The sequence below is a fragment of the Dasypus novemcinctus genome, chromosome 11 (genome assembly GCF_030445035.2).
Source record: "Dasypus novemcinctus isolate mDasNov1 chromosome 11, mDasNov1.1.hap2, whole genome shotgun sequence".
In the NCBI taxonomy this organism is placed as follows: domain Eukaryota; kingdom Metazoa; phylum Chordata; class Mammalia; order Cingulata; family Dasypodidae; genus Dasypus; species Dasypus novemcinctus.
In genome coordinates this window covers 95,534,270-95,550,954 of record NC_080683.1, presented here as the reverse complement: position 1 = coordinate 95,550,954, position 16,685 = coordinate 95,534,270, and the positions used below count along the sequence as shown (strand labels likewise).

Below are 16,685 nucleotides of genomic sequence, written 5' to 3'. Positions count from 1 at the left end.
CTAGAAATAAGAGAATATGGATAAAGATCTATCCTTCAATTGATCCAGTAAAAACAATCAGATGATTGGAACACAGTATAGGTAGCAAAGCAATGAGGGCATCATTGACTTGCAGTATACCAGGAATGAACTTAGAAAGTATCAGAATCCTACCTTTCCATCATCTTACCTGTACGACATAGACTCTTACCTGTGGCCTCTGACATTTTATATTCTCTCATTTATTCGATCATTTATTCATTGAGTACTGGCTATGCTACAGGCACTCTGCTATGGTATGGGTAAGGAATATAATGGAAAATAGGGTAGATAAGAAGCTTAGAGTTAAATAATGGCAAATTGATATTAGTACTATCAAGGAAGAAAAGGGTTTCTTTAATAGAGAATGATAAGTGTGGCTAGGTAAGGCTTCTTCGTGGAAGTGACATTTACCTTGAACGCTGAAGAACTAAGAAGAGATTGCCAAGGAGGAGCCAAGAGAATATTTTAGGCAGAGGAAATTGAAAATGAAAAGACCCTGAGAAAGGACAGGACCTGGTGAGTTTCAGGAGCTGCCACAAAGTGAGTAGGGACAAGAGATGAGATTGGAAAATTAGGAGTAGATCGATAGATTACGTAGGGTCTTGAGGGAGTATTTTGTTACAGCTGCAACAAGGAAGGCATTGGGGGGTTTGAAGCAGGTGACTAACATAACCTGATCTACATTTTTAAAAGATGACTTTGGCTAGTCTATGGAGAAAAGATTGGAAGGAGACCAGTTAGTAGCATAATGCCATAGCCTAGGAAGGGATGCTTGTAGCTTTGCTGGCAATAGCCATGAAGGGAAGTCTTTGAAGACTCAACAAGTCTTGGTGATGGCTGGCAAAGGGGGAAGGAGGTGTCAAGGATGCCCCTAGGTCTGACTGATTCAGAAACTAAGTGAACTGAAGCGACATTTACTGAGATAGAAAGGACAGAGGGAGGACCAGGTTTTCAGGGGAAGTAAAAACCTCCATTCTGAATACAGCAAGTTTTAGACTCTATGTGTCATCGAAGAGGGTACTTCCAGTAGGATTTGGATATATAATTTAGGGCCTCAGAAAAGAGGTGTGACTTTACAAGTACAATTGGTAAGTCAAGCAGAGTTGGGAAATAGATACACAGCAGGCTTCCCACTCTGCTAATCAGGCTACTTCAGGATGCTTCAAGCTGAAACAGCCTAAGAACATTAAAAAAACTGCAGGAATTAAAATTGGGGGTGGGGTTGGTATAGGGGTGGAAATACATACATCATCACAGTTAATCACTTTGCTAGGACAGCCAATGCTTTTGTCTGCTAATTAGCCTGTTTTGTGAGCAAAGCATAATCAGCTGAATGGACATATGATTAAATTGGGAGCAGAAATGCAGTATTGCTGCCGTTTGCTGATTTGCTGCCCTTGGATGGACATTGGCTGGTTAATGGATTTTAGCAAAGCATAGGAAGGCCCAACTTGCTGACCACACCGAGTTTTCAAACAACTGATTGATATGATCAAACAAATGAATTGACATGTTTTGACAGACAACTATACTACGGCTGCAATAACTGCATTCACAGGCAGAATATGTGTATAACCATTTCTTATTTGAAAGATGTTATCCATCACTAAAGATAAAATTTGTTTACTCTTGTCCTCATTTAGTAAAGGGATTTCAGCTGAAGATATTGAAAATATTAGTATCAGCTAATATGACTGAGGGTTTACTACATGTCAGGCACTTTGTATACAAATCAAATGAACTGAATATATACACTAAATTTATATATACACTGAACATACATTACCTTAATTAATCTTCAGAACAATATAATGCCATTGCTATTATAATCCCCTCAAAACAAGGAAAGAAACATGCTAATAGCATGTATCAGTCTGGAAAGAGAATCCATACTAGGCTCAAAAGAGAAAATGTAACATGCGACAAAAGTTACAATGGTAAATGTTTGAATAGGTGACAGGGGAGCAGGGGTGCTGAGGCAATCCAGAGATTAGTAGTAGCAGTAAATTATTCCTACCCTGGGAGCTCAAAGACAGGTTACCAAGGATCAGAAGTCAGGGAAGCCTGGCAGAGGGAGAGACACACAGTAGACCCAGCCATTTCTAGAACACCGAAACCTGGTGGGTGAAGGCAGGAAAGGGTGGCAAGGAGTAATAGCCTGGCTTCTCTCTTCTTCCTGCCCTCCAACCTCTCCCTCCTGCCTTCCATTCGCCAGACCTTGCTGTATGCCAGTTGACAAGGACGCCCAGGATACATAACTGACATGAGTGGGTCTCTGCAATGCAGAGCAGAACAGAGTAGAGCAGGGTAAGGGCAGGGAATGGATCTGTGAGGCCATAAGCAAAGGACCAGCATAGACACTTTTCCTTAGGTTACACAGTCTGTGTGACTTTCAATCTCAAGATCATAACCACTAACCTATACTGTTTAATTATTGGAAGAGGAATAAGCCTTTGAGGGGGTCTGCTATTCAACTCTAATGAGCCCGTCATTTTATATATGAGACTGATTTATATATATATATCACATGCATCTGTGTATATTGCATATATTTTATTTCCTTTTTTTGGGATTCCACTGGCATTCTTTCTTTCACTTTCCTTTGAGTATATTAGATATTGTAAAGACCATTTTAATTCTTAAAAATCAAGGCTTGGTAAGATGACTGTGGTGGTTTGAGGCTGTATGCAGTCTAGGAAAGCATGTTTTTAAACTTAATCTATTCCTGTGGGTGTGATCCCACTGTAAACAGGACCTTTTGATGAGGTTGCTTCAGTTAAGGTGCGTCCCACCTCAATCAGGATGGGTCTTATTCCTATTACTGGAGTCCTTTATAGTGGAATGAAATTCAGACAGATAGGAAGCAAGAAGCTGAAATTCAATGGAACCCAGAAGACAATGGAGAGGCCACCGTGTGCAACGTCATGTGACTGAGAAGCCAGTGACCGAATATCACCAGCAGCCAGCCCAGAATGCTGCAGTCTAGGAGAAGAAAGCATTGCCTTGATGACGCCTTGATCTGAACTTTCTCTTAGTCTCAAAACCATGAGCAAATAAAGTTCCATTGTTTAAGCTAAACCACTGCATGGTATTTGCTTGGTCAGCCCAGGAAATTAAACAATGACCTCAGTGATCATATGCATTAGTGTAAGTCCTCAAAGCCCTCCAGGGTGGATGGGCTAGCTCAGAGGGTGTAAACAAGTCTCATCATTGGTGGTCTTGAGCCTCCTCAAGTCATCTCAACTCCTCAGGCCTCACATTTAACACTGGTAAAAAGTGAGGGTAAATTCTTAATTGTCTTTAAAGGCCTTCCTGCCCTGGGGTCCCATTATTACATCTTCAGGGGAAGTTATGGTCTTTAAGAACAACCAAACCAAAACAAGTGATCAACCACAACATCAGTCCCTCGGGCCACCTTTTCTTTCCTGTGGCATTTGCTTTCACATCAGCTTAAATTTCTTTGCACATTCTTTAGCACATTATGGCACATGGGACAAAGGGGACCTGTAACTTATTTATTACATTTCTGACTGTGACAATAACACTCTTGCTCCCCAGGAGGACATTTTAACCATATTAGTCATAATTTTTTCTTGGGTTTACTGATTATATAATCAGAACCAGTCTTTCCATTGAGTAAAAACAAACAACAATAACTGTTATCTTCTTGTTTTTAATTACTCTGTATCTTGCTATTGGCCAATGCTATCGGAAAAAGACTGTTTTAAAAATGCCTTCTAAGTCTGGAAAATACAAAGCAAATTTCTTATCCAATAATTAGAAATATTATTTTACTTTGATAAAGTGGCACCTAGGTGAATTAGCCAAGAGATTGTGTAAGGTGGATTACTGATGTTGGAAAGAGGGAAGGGAGAGAAACTCACTGACAACCACAGGAGATGAAGTCAGTCTTGGACTCTGGTCTCCTAAATAAAACACATGAGCTCAGCCCTTGGGCGACTTCCCAGAGAGGGCAAGGATGCTTTGAGAGGACGCTGACCTCCTCTCTCCCACCCCCCAATGTCTTCCTGCCTCTTTAGTCAGTTGCAGTGGACTTAGGTTCCCAGAAGGGAAGGGCAAAGCCAAGCCTGAAGTTTCCTGCTATCGTCTCCACTATTTCCCTTTTGCCTATAAATTGTGAGCTAAGAGGCATATTCAGGATGCATATTCTTATCTTCTTTCCTGGTCATTCCTTCATTCACTTATTCACTCGTTTAATAGACATTTATTCACTGGATAATACGTGCCTAGAATTGAACTAAAAACCCTGTAGTAGATCAGGATGGGGCTATAGGGGACCTGGTACACATATATAAAAAACTCAAACCCAACTGCATAAATACTTCAGAAAGAAAAGGATGAATATTTATTCCCCTTCTAGGATATTTCAGCTTCATTTCTCATCAGGAATTAAGGGTACGGCTCTGTAATGTGCTCCTTTCACACTGCCTTTCATCATCTTGGGTCACACTGGAGTGACATTTTAATGGCAACATGAGGGCTCAGAATAAAACCATCTTTTGATGACACATTTAACTAATATTGAATTGTAAAAGAACCTTGGTGGATGGGCACAAGCATCCACATAATTAGAGGACAAATTCTTTTTGATCATTGCTATTACCATCAATATCCAATTAATTTATACTCATGGACCACTTGATGTGAAGTGTTACCACGCACGGGTAACATTTTGTTTCCTGGCTCTGAGAATCACAAGAGCAAATGCATTTGAAGCCTGCAGCTGGTTTCCTTTCCCAGATGCCCTCTTCCCACTCCCCTCTATATTGATTTTCATTTAATTATAGCATTCTGCAGTGAAACGAGAGAGAAATTAAATGGCCAGACTGTGTGGCAGATACAAGGGTTGGCCAGTCCTTGAAGTCACCAAAGTTAAGCTCCAAGGAGAGCCAACATAATTCTGTAGCACAGGGTGAAACTTCAGAGGGAATTATGTGGGCAGCAAGTTGGCTTTGGATGCCTGGGGGTTTAGGGGATAGGTACAGTGGAGAAGGGGATTTTATATCATTGTGCCCTTCCATGAGAATTTGCTTAAAGCAGCCAGTTACATTCTAAGCTTATATAGCTGGAATTGGCATAAGCAGTCAGCTTCAGTGTGGGGAAACATCAGAATTTTCATCTCCTTTTGTATTTATTCTGAACATATTTTCCAAGCACTCCCACAAGTTAAGGTCCATGCTCAGTCTGGGACCCATGTGTCTCAGTAGAGACATTGAGGGGATATCTTATGGGCTGTGGTATTAAATATCGGTCCCTTCTAGGGTGCTCTATGTGATCATAAGAGCATCACTTAGCATGGTAAAGTCTTGCCCTAATTTTTTTTTTTAGAGGAGAAGTTATTTTAGAAACAGGTAGAATCTGAGGTGCCATGAATCATGAATTAACTGGCTCAAAACACATCTGATATTTTCCTCCAAAGTGATTTGGAGATCAGTTAACCATTTCTTCTGTATAAACTGGTCCCTTCTGAAGGTTTTTTACAGTCTTAGACTGCCCATTACATTGTTTTCTTTTATATCTTTTTAAGTTCACTTTTTCCCTTCACTAATGTGCCCCCTTCTAATGATCATATCGGCTTGGTGTTCCTTGGTTAGAACAAATTGCTGTCTTTTATGTCCCACTACTGCCTCGGGACATTTTCTTCTTGGTCTTTAACCTAATAGCACACTTCTGTGTCTACCCTAACGGCATCTGGACAACGATAATGGGCAGAAGCTCAATTAGGAAACATTATGAATCATACAGTCCAGACTCTTAGACTGTGCAGGAATTCCTAAAACGACCAGGGGCTTTCATTTCCCTTTTTCCCCTGCTATTCTATATCCCCTCATTGTTCGCGCCCCCCTCCCACCCGCAGGACTCTTCAAGCACTTTCTTCAGGCTTATGAAACAGCATCTTTGGTGAGCAAACCCCTTACCTATTTGCCAATCCCAGGGGACCTTTAACAGCTCCTTGTGCTCCATGATAGCTCTGCAAATTCAAAGAAAGTGGACTTGATGAGCAAGATTATTACACGCCTGACTTCTTTTCCTTTAACTTAACAGCTTTTTACAAAGAATGAGGCAACGGATTGGATTTTCAAAAGTAACCTTGGGCCACGTAGAGGTAAGTCTAATGAGGCAGCCTGGGGTTCCTCCCTGAAGGACCTCAGGGGGTGCTCCCAGCAGCAGTGAGAGTGTGCCAGTGGGGCACGGCCGAGCTCAGACCTTCCGTCTTACTCACACAAACACTCTGCCTGTACCTGTTTCTTCTTGCTTCGATGCATTCTTAAAAGGAAATGGCAAAATCCCCATTCTTGCAGGTTTCTGATGGAGTGTTCTGGAGCACTGGTTCTCAAATGTTAATGTACACGAAAGTCATCTGGGGAGTTTGTTAAAACACAGCTTCCTGGGCTCATCCTTAGAGATTTTGTTTCAGTAGCCCTGGGTAATGCCCAAGGATATGCATTTCTGACAAGTTCACAGGGGATGCCGGCGCTGCTGGTGCAAAAGGTACATCTGAGAACCACTGCTCTAGAAGAGGACCAGGGAGGAACGTTGGCATCTGCACACCAGCCTTACTGTGGCTCCAGTGTATCCTCAATATCCCATTTGCCAAACACACTTAGAGGCCATTTTCATTACTTGGGCAGCAGTAGTGTAGCTCTGCAAAAGACCCAGTCAGCTCTCCTACACTGTATCTGAAGCAAATGAGAGCTAGCGTCCTGCATGTAACTTTTGGCTTCACGAACACTAATCCATAAAATGAACCCTTCATCTACAAAATGTGGGTTGTGAGTAGTTAAGCCAGGAGACTGCTTTTCTTCTCGCAGAGCTGAGGCACAAATGTAGGAGGTTTAAAATGCCATCGCACTTTGAAAATGAACCAAAAATCTTTTTCAGAAGAATCTCCCCATCTGCCTTGTCTGCTATGGAGCTTTTCACCTGTATCTCAGGGTACCGAAATTTGGGAGATTCTAGAATTTGCAAAACATCTTCCATAAATAGTGTCAGATGCTGAACCAATGTGATGACACAGTATTTGCCTTGTAGGAGATTTGGTGACCTTAGAATTACTTGCTTTGTATAAGGAATTTAGTGAAATTAGGCTGGAGGTTAATATTATCATTCTTTACCCCTTACCTAAATAAAGAATCTGGCCTTTACTTATGGTGATTTATAAGCCCCAATGCATAATTATTGCAAGATTGGTGGCTCTGTGTTTTTTTATGATTAGCAAGTGTGTGTGCTATATCTCTACATTTTTAAAGAAAATGGAAACTAATTTTCCAAGAGATGAATTTGAAATATGGCTTATTCTTGCAAATCCATGAGCAATAAAAGAACAAAACTATAAAAGGCCAATTTCAAACTCTAAGTTTTCTATCAGCAATTGTCACTACTAAACAGAATTTCCCTTATCAGGAGGGCATTGAATCATGGCCTTTGACTTAGTTTTTCTGGTTTTTAAGTAAGAGCCTGCTAGTTTGGGAGAATCAGTGTACTTCTAAGGGATTTTTGAAAATTATCTTCAAAATTCATTAAATGCTTTACAATAATTTATAATAAACATATTTAGTTTGGAAGAAATTTACTAACAAAGATGCTTACATTTCAGGTTTCATAAGTCCCTTGTGTGGGAGATTAGAGGTAGGATTCCAGCTGTGATTTTTATAAAATAAAATGACCAGCCATATTGCACAGGAAAAAAATACATAAGAAAAAGTCCTAATAACATTCATCTCTGAATTTCTTGTTATTTTTACTCACAGTTGAATTCCACTGAAAAATGCCCCGAAGAGTCCAATCATTCCCAGGAATTCCACTCGGCTCAGAGTTCGGATGATATATTCTTCCCAGACGTTAGAGATACCATAAAGTGTGGCTCCTCCTAAGACCAGAAGGTCCCCAACCAGCTTATTTTCCCCTAGGAACCAAGAAATAGAGGGAGGTTCACCAACATTTTCCTAATAAGAATCTGGCACCGGCAAACTGAGCTTCCTTTGCCTATTCCTGACATTCTTATAGGAGTTCTACGATTTACCTACTGAGATTTAGTGACGTTTGTTTATCTGCACTTTAGATATGTTCTGACAGGAAAAACTGCCCATGTGTCCCCAACTGGGAGATTGAGAGACCAGTGTCCTCTGGATTGCATCTACCCTTAAAGCTCAAAGTCTCCTGGTGAGGTATGTGTCTACGAATACATGCTAATACATGCACATGTTATACCTATTTTAGGGAACTTTCCAACAGTTTAGTGTACATGGGAAGGACAAACAGAGTCAATCTGAATTTCCACCCAAGAACAAAAAGGATCAGTCTGTATTCCCACTTCTGCTACAGAGGAAGAGAAGCTGCAGCAGAGGCAGTCAAGACTCTTTATTGTGATCATGGGCAAAATGTATGCTTCTTGTAAAATGACAGTGAAGGGAATTACGGGTAGAGATTTTCAACTTCCCTAAAATAAGTAATATAAGAGTGAAACTATGCATAATTCACATTAATTATGTCATAAAAAAGATCTATCTGTTTGGGGGGTGGTTTGACGCTGTAGGTACCCCAGAAAAACATGTTCTTAAATTTAATCCATTCCCTGTGGGTGTGAACCCATTGTAAGTAGGTCCTTTTCATGAGGTTACTTCAGTTAAGAAGGCACGTCCCAGAGTAATCAGGTTGGTTCTTAATTTTAAACTGGAGTCCTTTACAAGCAGAGTGAAATTCAGACACAGAGAAACGAAGCCATAGGGAGTAAAAACTGAAATCAAGGAAACTAGAAGAGTATGGAATGGCCAGGTGAGGCTTGCTATGCAACAAGCTAAGGTACAAGAATTGCCAGCAGCAAGCCCCAGAACATCACAGTGTTTGGGGAAAAGCACCCCTTGGAGGATGCCTTGATTTGGACTTTCTTTTAGTCTCAAAACAGTAAGCACAAAATTCCTATTGTTTGACCCACTTCATGGTATTTGCTTGAATATTCTAGGAAATTAAAACATTCTAAACTCAATTTTGGTTAATTTCCATTTATGCCCAATTTTTAATAAATGCTTTACCCAGATATTTTCTCCAATTAAGTGAATTCTTCTTACTCCAGGAGGTGTGAAGCCAGTGAACAAGGAGAGTGGAAATCAGTAGCTGATGCAGCCTACTGGTGGTCTGTGTACCCAGGGGTCTCTGACTCTGTTGTGGGCAGGCCAGTGGCTCTGGCACTCAGCAAACATGCAGCTCTGGGACAGAAGGTACAGGACAGAAGGTGCTTCTCTCCAGTATGATTCTAAGGGAGGGACTCACCCATCACCTTGCATTCCCAGGTAGATGGACCCATCTAAAATTGTAGAGCTGATGTTCTCACTGTTTAGTTGGGAGCATTGAACATTCTCTAGGTAGTGACTTCACTTGAAAGGAGCTGAGCTGTGCTTGGGGAAATGTTCCTTCATATGTTTCTGGTCACCTTGTAAGATTATATATTTATTCTACATGGTGCTATGTTTCCTATGGCAACTTCCTACTCCTTGATAAACTTCAGGGAGATGGAGAAAGAGCATCTAAAAGGAAAGAGCCTGCTGGAATCGCACTCAAGGGAACCAAACTGAGACTGAATCTGGCAGGGGCTGGGGGCTCCCCCAGGGTTATGAGGAGTAGCCATCACTGCTAAGCAGATGAGCTGAGAAATTGATGAGGCTCTGACGACAAAGCAAACCTCATAAGAGGTCTCAAGGAGCATCTCCTAGGGACGTTAAGTTGCTGTAATCTCTGGCAGTGATTAATCTTGTTATGTGCCAACTACAAAATAATGTCAAAACTTTTAATTTTAAGTAGTTCATTTCAGGAATGATCCATACAACAAAATGTATCTATAACTAAAATTATAAAATGATAATGAACATGATTCAGTCACTTTGCATTCAGGAGACATTTCAGAATCTGGTGATGACAAGGGTCATTATTATGGAGCTCAATTATTGTACTTGTGAAATGTGGAAGTACTGCTTAATAGAATTCTTAGTTAATAAAACTAATGTTTCATGAATGGATCAAGAAAGTTAAATTACAATGAAATATTTCAATAGGAATTGGAAGAATATCAATCTTTTTTTTGGCAGTTAAATTATAACTTTATTTGATAATTAACTGCTAGTTTTCATCCACATTGACTGTCTGTAGGCTTTTGAAAGTGGTGACAGGTACATAGTAACCAATGTACAGAGCTTGTTTGGGGAACCTTCATCCTCATTATGTTTTCTGGGCAACTGTACACGGATAAGACATGGGACGTTCTTATCCCTTTGGCCCAGACAGCCTTGTTGAGCCTAGCGTACGATGCACACATCTAGCGTTCTCATCTCTTTCATGGCAAGTTCCCAGATCTCTTTGAGAGCTCGAGGGGTGCTTTTTTGAAGCCCACTCCATGGATGCGCTTGTGAATGTTGATGGCCTCATTGGTCACCACCTCGTTGAGGGCAGAAGGGTCCTTCCCTTCTTGGTGGGAGCCATCAGCATAATCCGGGGAGAGGATGAAGCTGATCCCTAAAGCTGACTCTGCCACCCATACTCTCGGGCTGTCTTCTAACACCCTAAAAAGAGGCATGCTGTTTCAGCAAATCATCTCACCAAACTTTTGCTTTATAGTCCATATCTACAAAGTTATGGCCTATTCTGCCAACTGGCCTCTGACTATCTTAAGAAATGACTTACCAGCACATCACCAATATGGTGATAATTACTGGTAATAATAATACAATTTTTTTAAAAGATTTATTTTATTTTTCTTCCCCTCCCCCCTCCCCCACTCTGTTGTCTGCTCTCTGTTTCCATTTGCTGTGTGTTCATCTTTGTCCACTTGCATTCTTGGCAGCACTGGGAATCTGTGTCTCTTTGTGTTGTGTCAGTTCTCTGTGTGTGCGGTGCCACTCCTGAGCAGACTGCACTTTTTATCACACAGGGCAGCTCTCCTTGCAGGGTGCACTACTTGTGCATGAGGTTCCCCTATGTGGGGGACACCCCTGTGTGGCATAGCACTCCTTGTGCATGGCAGCACTGCACATAGGCCAGCTTATCACACAGGCCAGGAGGCCCTGGGTTTGAACCCTGGGCCTCCTACATGGTAGGAGTGCTCTATCAGTTGAGCCGTATCTGCTTCCCAATAATACAATTTTGAGTAACTGCAAGTTCAGAAGTATTTTCTAAATTGAGAGGCAAAAGATGAAATATTATTTATTATGATGTCACTGTTAAGTATATTTACCAATTTGCAAATCGTTTGAAAGTCAATACATCTACATATAGCGGGTATGGAAATTTAGTTGATTAAATGTAATTAAATTAATCAGAACATAATTTTACCAAACCATGTTAAAAATGAAGTGTTTGATATAATAAGAAGTATTAGCAAGTACTAGGATTAATATTTTGCATCTAAAATTTGTATTTAGTCAACTGGAAATTGTAACGAATTATTCCACGGCTTTTGCATTGTTCACACAATGAAGCACTGACATGGTGCACCAGTTTCTGTGCAATATTCACGGGGGAAATGACCCAGCAAACCTGCCACTCATTTATGTATGAAACCATGTTGGGCAATAATGTTTTGGGTAAATGGACACATTTGAAATTACAAGTCCATTCAACCCAATACCCTCTCTCTTCCTCTGAATTTCACACCATCCGTACCTGTCTTAGAGCACCTAGCATATTCTGTTCCATGTCTGTTACTTGTTAACTTACTTGTCTGCCCTCCACCCCACTCTCTCTTACAAAGTAAGGTTGGAGGGCATAAAGTTTGACTTAGTTTTATATTCCATGTGGTGTCTAGCAAGGATCCTGGCCTTTTAGAAGCTCTCGATAAATGTCTAATTCAATTGAGCAGACTGAAAAGGTCTTACTCCATCCTATGGTAAAGGTCTGGAGCAGCAACATCCTTCATTTCAGGAAGATGTAGGTTCTAAGCACATCTCTGTTACTTATAAGATGTCTACACTGGGCAAGCTCTAACATCTGACTTGCAGCTCCCTTATCTTATAGTGGGGTGACTGTGAAAATAAAATAAAATGATACACATAAAATGTTTAGCATAGAATCTGGCACTTAGTAAGTGCCCAATAAATGGAGGCTTAAAAGAGCAAATCAATCATTTCCTTGGCATAACCTGTCCCTCTGGTTTGGGCATTCCTCCTTTTGGACTGCCCCTTGAGTCTAATAAGCCCACTCGTAATTCCTTTATAAGAATTAGCCTTCTTGTTAGATTTTTATTTGAGAGCTTGAAAGTCATGGTTGGAAGGACATTTGAGTATGTGTGGTAGTGGTGGGAGGAAAGAGGGAAGGTTATTTAAAAAAATCACTACTCACCACTAGGCTATGAAATACATGGTGAATTATAATATTGTAGATTATTGAGAGACAAACTATTAATATTAGTACAATTCATGAAAATGTACCATGCTTACTGAATACATTTGCATCTCAAATAGGCTGATGAACTGTCCTAGTTTGCCTGGGGTTGTCTTGATTTTAGGACTGAAAGTCCTGGGTCTGGGGAAACCTCTAAATTCTAGACAACATGAGACAATTGCTCACCCTAATTCATCTCAATTCTGCGCAAACTGGGACAATTGTTCACCCTAATTTACCATGGTAGAACAACTGTACATTTCTTATAAGAGTCACAATTATGGAAAAACAAGGATTAAGTGGTGTAGCAGAAAGGGAATGATTAGATTTTACATTTAGGCCATACCATGTGCCCTTGCAGAAGTCATTTAACTTCTCTGAGCCTCAGTTTCAATAAATGTCTAATAACAAAGAAAGATTGTTGTTTTTTGTATTATTTTAAAGATTTATTTTTTATTTCTCTCCCCTTCCCCTTCCCCCCGCCCCAGTTGTCTGTTTTTCTTTTTCTTTTTTAAAAGATTTATTTATTTATTTCTCTCCCCTTCCCCCCTGCCCCAGTTGTCTGTTCTCTGTGTCTATTTCCTGTGTGTTCTTTCTTTGTCCGCTTCTGTTGTTGTCAGTGTTGTCGTCAGCGGCACGGGAGTCTGTGTTTCTTTTTGTTGTGTCATCTTGTTGTGTCAGCTCTCTATGTGTGCAGCGCCATTCCTGGGCAGGCTGCACTTTCTTTCATGCTGGGCGGCTCTCCTTACGGGGTGCACTCCTTGTGCATGGGGCTCCCCTATGTGGGGGACACCCCTGCGTGGCATGGCACTCCTTGAGCTCATCAGCACTGAACGTGGGCCAGCTTCACCCAGGCCAAGGAGGCCCTGGGTTTGAACTGTGGACCTCCCATGTGGTAGGAAGACGCTCTATCCGTTGAGCCAAGTCCACTTCCCAGATTGTTGTTATAGGCGTCTCATGTCTTAGGTGAGTGAACCATAAGACTCAATAAATGTATTGTGGTAGAAAAAGGAAATTTTGAAAGGCAAGAAACATGTTTTATAATAACAACCTATTTTAATGGAGTTTTATTTTAATCCTATTACTTCCTAAACTTCCTTTTTATATTGATATGTTTTCTCAGGAAAGAAGAAAAGTCATGGAGATGTATCTCTCTGGACTTATTAAGTCATTTTTTACATACTCTAACAGCTATAATATTCTTAGGAGCCAATTTTTTCACATCTTTCTTCCCTGCATCAGTAAATGCAGAAATGGACTTTTAGAGGAGCCTGTAATGCTGACATGGAGCTAAGAGGGCAAAGAGAGAAGAAAATACACCTGTCACATACACGGATTTTTACTAACAAATGTGAAAAGATATCTTCTTTCATGTGAGCTCAAAGGTCTGGAAGCTTCCTATGGTGGTTGACCAGTTGTACCTTTGCCATGCATGGAATTGGAACCTAACTGTAGTTTGGGCCCTTCCCATTTTGTACACCACTCTAGACAGAGTGGGCTGCAGAGTCTTCTACCTACTTCTCTCTATAGTGGTTGAATTTGCTGGTAAAGTTTGCATCAAAAGCATTATTAATGGTACATTATCCTGTACTTTGACATTTATATTTTGTATCTGGTATATCTGGTGTCATCTGAAAAGTTTCCTTCAGCAAGGCTTAAATCAAAGGGAGGAAGTCCTAGATAGCTGATGAAGAAACATTCTAACAAAGAAGAATTAAAACGTGTTTAATTATGTTGAGGTCAAAGTAACTTTGAACAGGCTACTATCAATGTGCTTGAGGACAAAACTTTCAAAACCCAAAGCTAAGTTGAGCTATGGATCAATCAATATAAAAGGGATCAAGTTAGGCATTCTCTTTTCCAGTGAAAAGCTCTTGATTTTGGGATGACAATTTATCTTGGGCTAAAATTACTTCAGCTGAGTGTCTGAAATAATTTTGAGAAGTTTTATGCCCCCTGGTAAAAACAAATGGAATATATTTGATAATGGTGAACACCAATTGACCTCAAAACCAGTATGCTTTTTTCTTTTTAAACTATTTGATATAAATAGCTTATTACTGGCTAGTTTAATGATTTTGTAGAGGGAAAGTGGAGCCTAATTGCACACAAATATTTCGTACCATGTGTCCTTGGATCCTATATTTGGGCTGGCCTTAGAACACCATACCATGTAATTGGCACTGAACATGCTCCACAATGATGAAATTTAATTCTGTAAACACCAGTATTTCATGGGTTAATAATGCAATGGTGGCATGTGTCTTAAAACAGATTCACAGGAATAGATAAAATACCTCTCCAGTATGTTTTAGCCACACCTACATTGTTTTATAAAACAATGACTTTGAAAAGCCCTCATATAGACTGATTTCTTTTTCTTAATGAGTACTCTTTTTAATATTTCAGGTGAAAGTAAGAAACCTTTTTTTACAGGATTAGTGAATACATTCTAATGAAGTCAACTCAAGCTAGGCCCACACTCTAGGCTCACACATTCATATCTATCAGTACAATCGTCTTCCTTGACCATGTAATACAAGATCTCCAGGATGACTGGATGGAGTTCAGTAAAGCATAATTTTTATAACTAAGGGCACAGGCTTTTGCTTAGTCTGTGTTTACGTAGTGAGAACAAAGAGATAAAGTGTGATTAAATTGTGACATTAGAACTGGCAACATTGTATCTGATAAAAATACAGTCTGATTGATCCAAACAGATTATACATGTTTGAATCACTACATGTACAGAGCATAAATTGGCCTTTTCATATTACATGTATTGATAACTGGTGGAACCAGAGTTTCATAAAAGGATATTTGGGAAATGCTGGTGTATGTTTTAGACAGTCTTCTGAGTTGGGGAGTGATGACGCTGTGCAGAAGGCAGATTGGTGAGGGCCAAGCCTGTTTCTCTTTTGAACTATGTTGTATCTTCAGCTTCCAGCGACATGAAAGAGGGAAGGAGGCTTGGCCTAGGGGCTGGGAGCTTGGGTACTAGTCCCTGCTCTGCTAATTTTGTGACCGTAGACAAGTGACTTGGCTTCTCTGGACCTTGGTGTTCTTGTGTGTCAAAGCTCAATAACGTACCTTAACATAAAATGACATTCATTTCAAATACTTCACATGACCTAGTCTCAAAAGATAAATGCCCCAATTTTGATACTTTATCATCTAATTCCCAAGAAAAGGCAATTATGAGAACTACAGAAAAGTACTTCCTATCTCATTTCTGATGTTAATGAAGAGGGCCATTGTTATTTATTTATTTTAAATTTATTTATTTATTTATAGTAGAGAAGTTGTAGGCTTATAGAAAAATTGTGCAGGACAATACAGAGTTCCCATATTACATAGCTTCCTTCCCCCACCCCCCCACCCCGGCCCTGGTTTTCCTTATTATGAACACTTTGCATTAGTGTGGTACCTTCGTTACAATTGAGGAGACAATATTCTTAAAATTATACTATAACTATAGTCCATAATTTACATTAAGGTTCACTGTTTGTGTTTTATACTCCTATGGTTTGTAAAAACCATAATGTAACATATAGACAGCCCACAATTTCCCCTTTTAGCCACATTCAAATATATAATTCACTGGTGTGAATTACATTCACAGTGTTGTGCTACCATCACCACCATCCATTACCAGAAGTTTTCCATCACTCCAAACAGAAACTCTGTGCCAATTAAGTGTTAACCCCCCATTCCCTGTCCTCAATCCAGACCCTGCTATTCTAATTTCTGATTATGAATTGGTTTATTTGAATTATTTCACATCAGTGAGGTCATACAATGTTTGTCCTTTTGTGTCTGGCTAATTTAATTCAACATGGTGTTTTCATGGTTTATACACGTTGTCACAAGTATTAGAACTTCATTTCTTTCTATGGTTGATTAATATTCCATTGTATGTATATACTACATTTTGATTATCTGTTCATCAGTTGATGGGCACTTGGGTTACTTCCATCTTCTGCAATTGTCAGTAATGCCGCTGTGAACGTCAATGTGCAAATAACTGTTCAAGTCTCTGCTTTCAGTCCTTTGGGGTATATACATGGAAGTGGGATTTCCAGGTCATATTTAGCTTCTATACTTAGTTTTCTGAGGAACTGACAAACTGTTTTCCATAGCGTGCACAGCATTTTATTTTATGTTCCCACCAAAAATGAACAAGTGTTCCTATTTTTCTGTATCCCCTCCAAAACTTATAATTTTCCATTAAAAAAAAATAGTAGCCCTTCTAGTGGGTGTGAAATGGTATCTCA

General features: G+C 40.0%; 1 protein-coding gene across 2 annotated transcripts in view; it reads right to left on the bottom strand.

Annotated features, from left to right (window-relative positions):
* The window catches only part of SLC35F1 (solute carrier family 35 member F1), a 416,388-nt gene that overhangs the window by 27,456 nt on the left and 372,247 nt on the right, over window positions 1–16,685 (bottom strand). For both annotated transcript variants that reach the window (XM_071218638.1, XM_004457695.5), the window contains 2 exons: window positions 7,792–7,948; window positions 5,961–6,013 (listed from right to left, as the gene is read on the bottom strand). In XM_071218638.1, coding sequence (XP_071074739.1) covers window positions 5,961–6,013; window positions 7,792–7,948 — 210 coding nt within the window. The remainder of the gene's footprint in view (window positions 1–5,960; window positions 6,014–7,791; window positions 7,949–16,685) is intronic.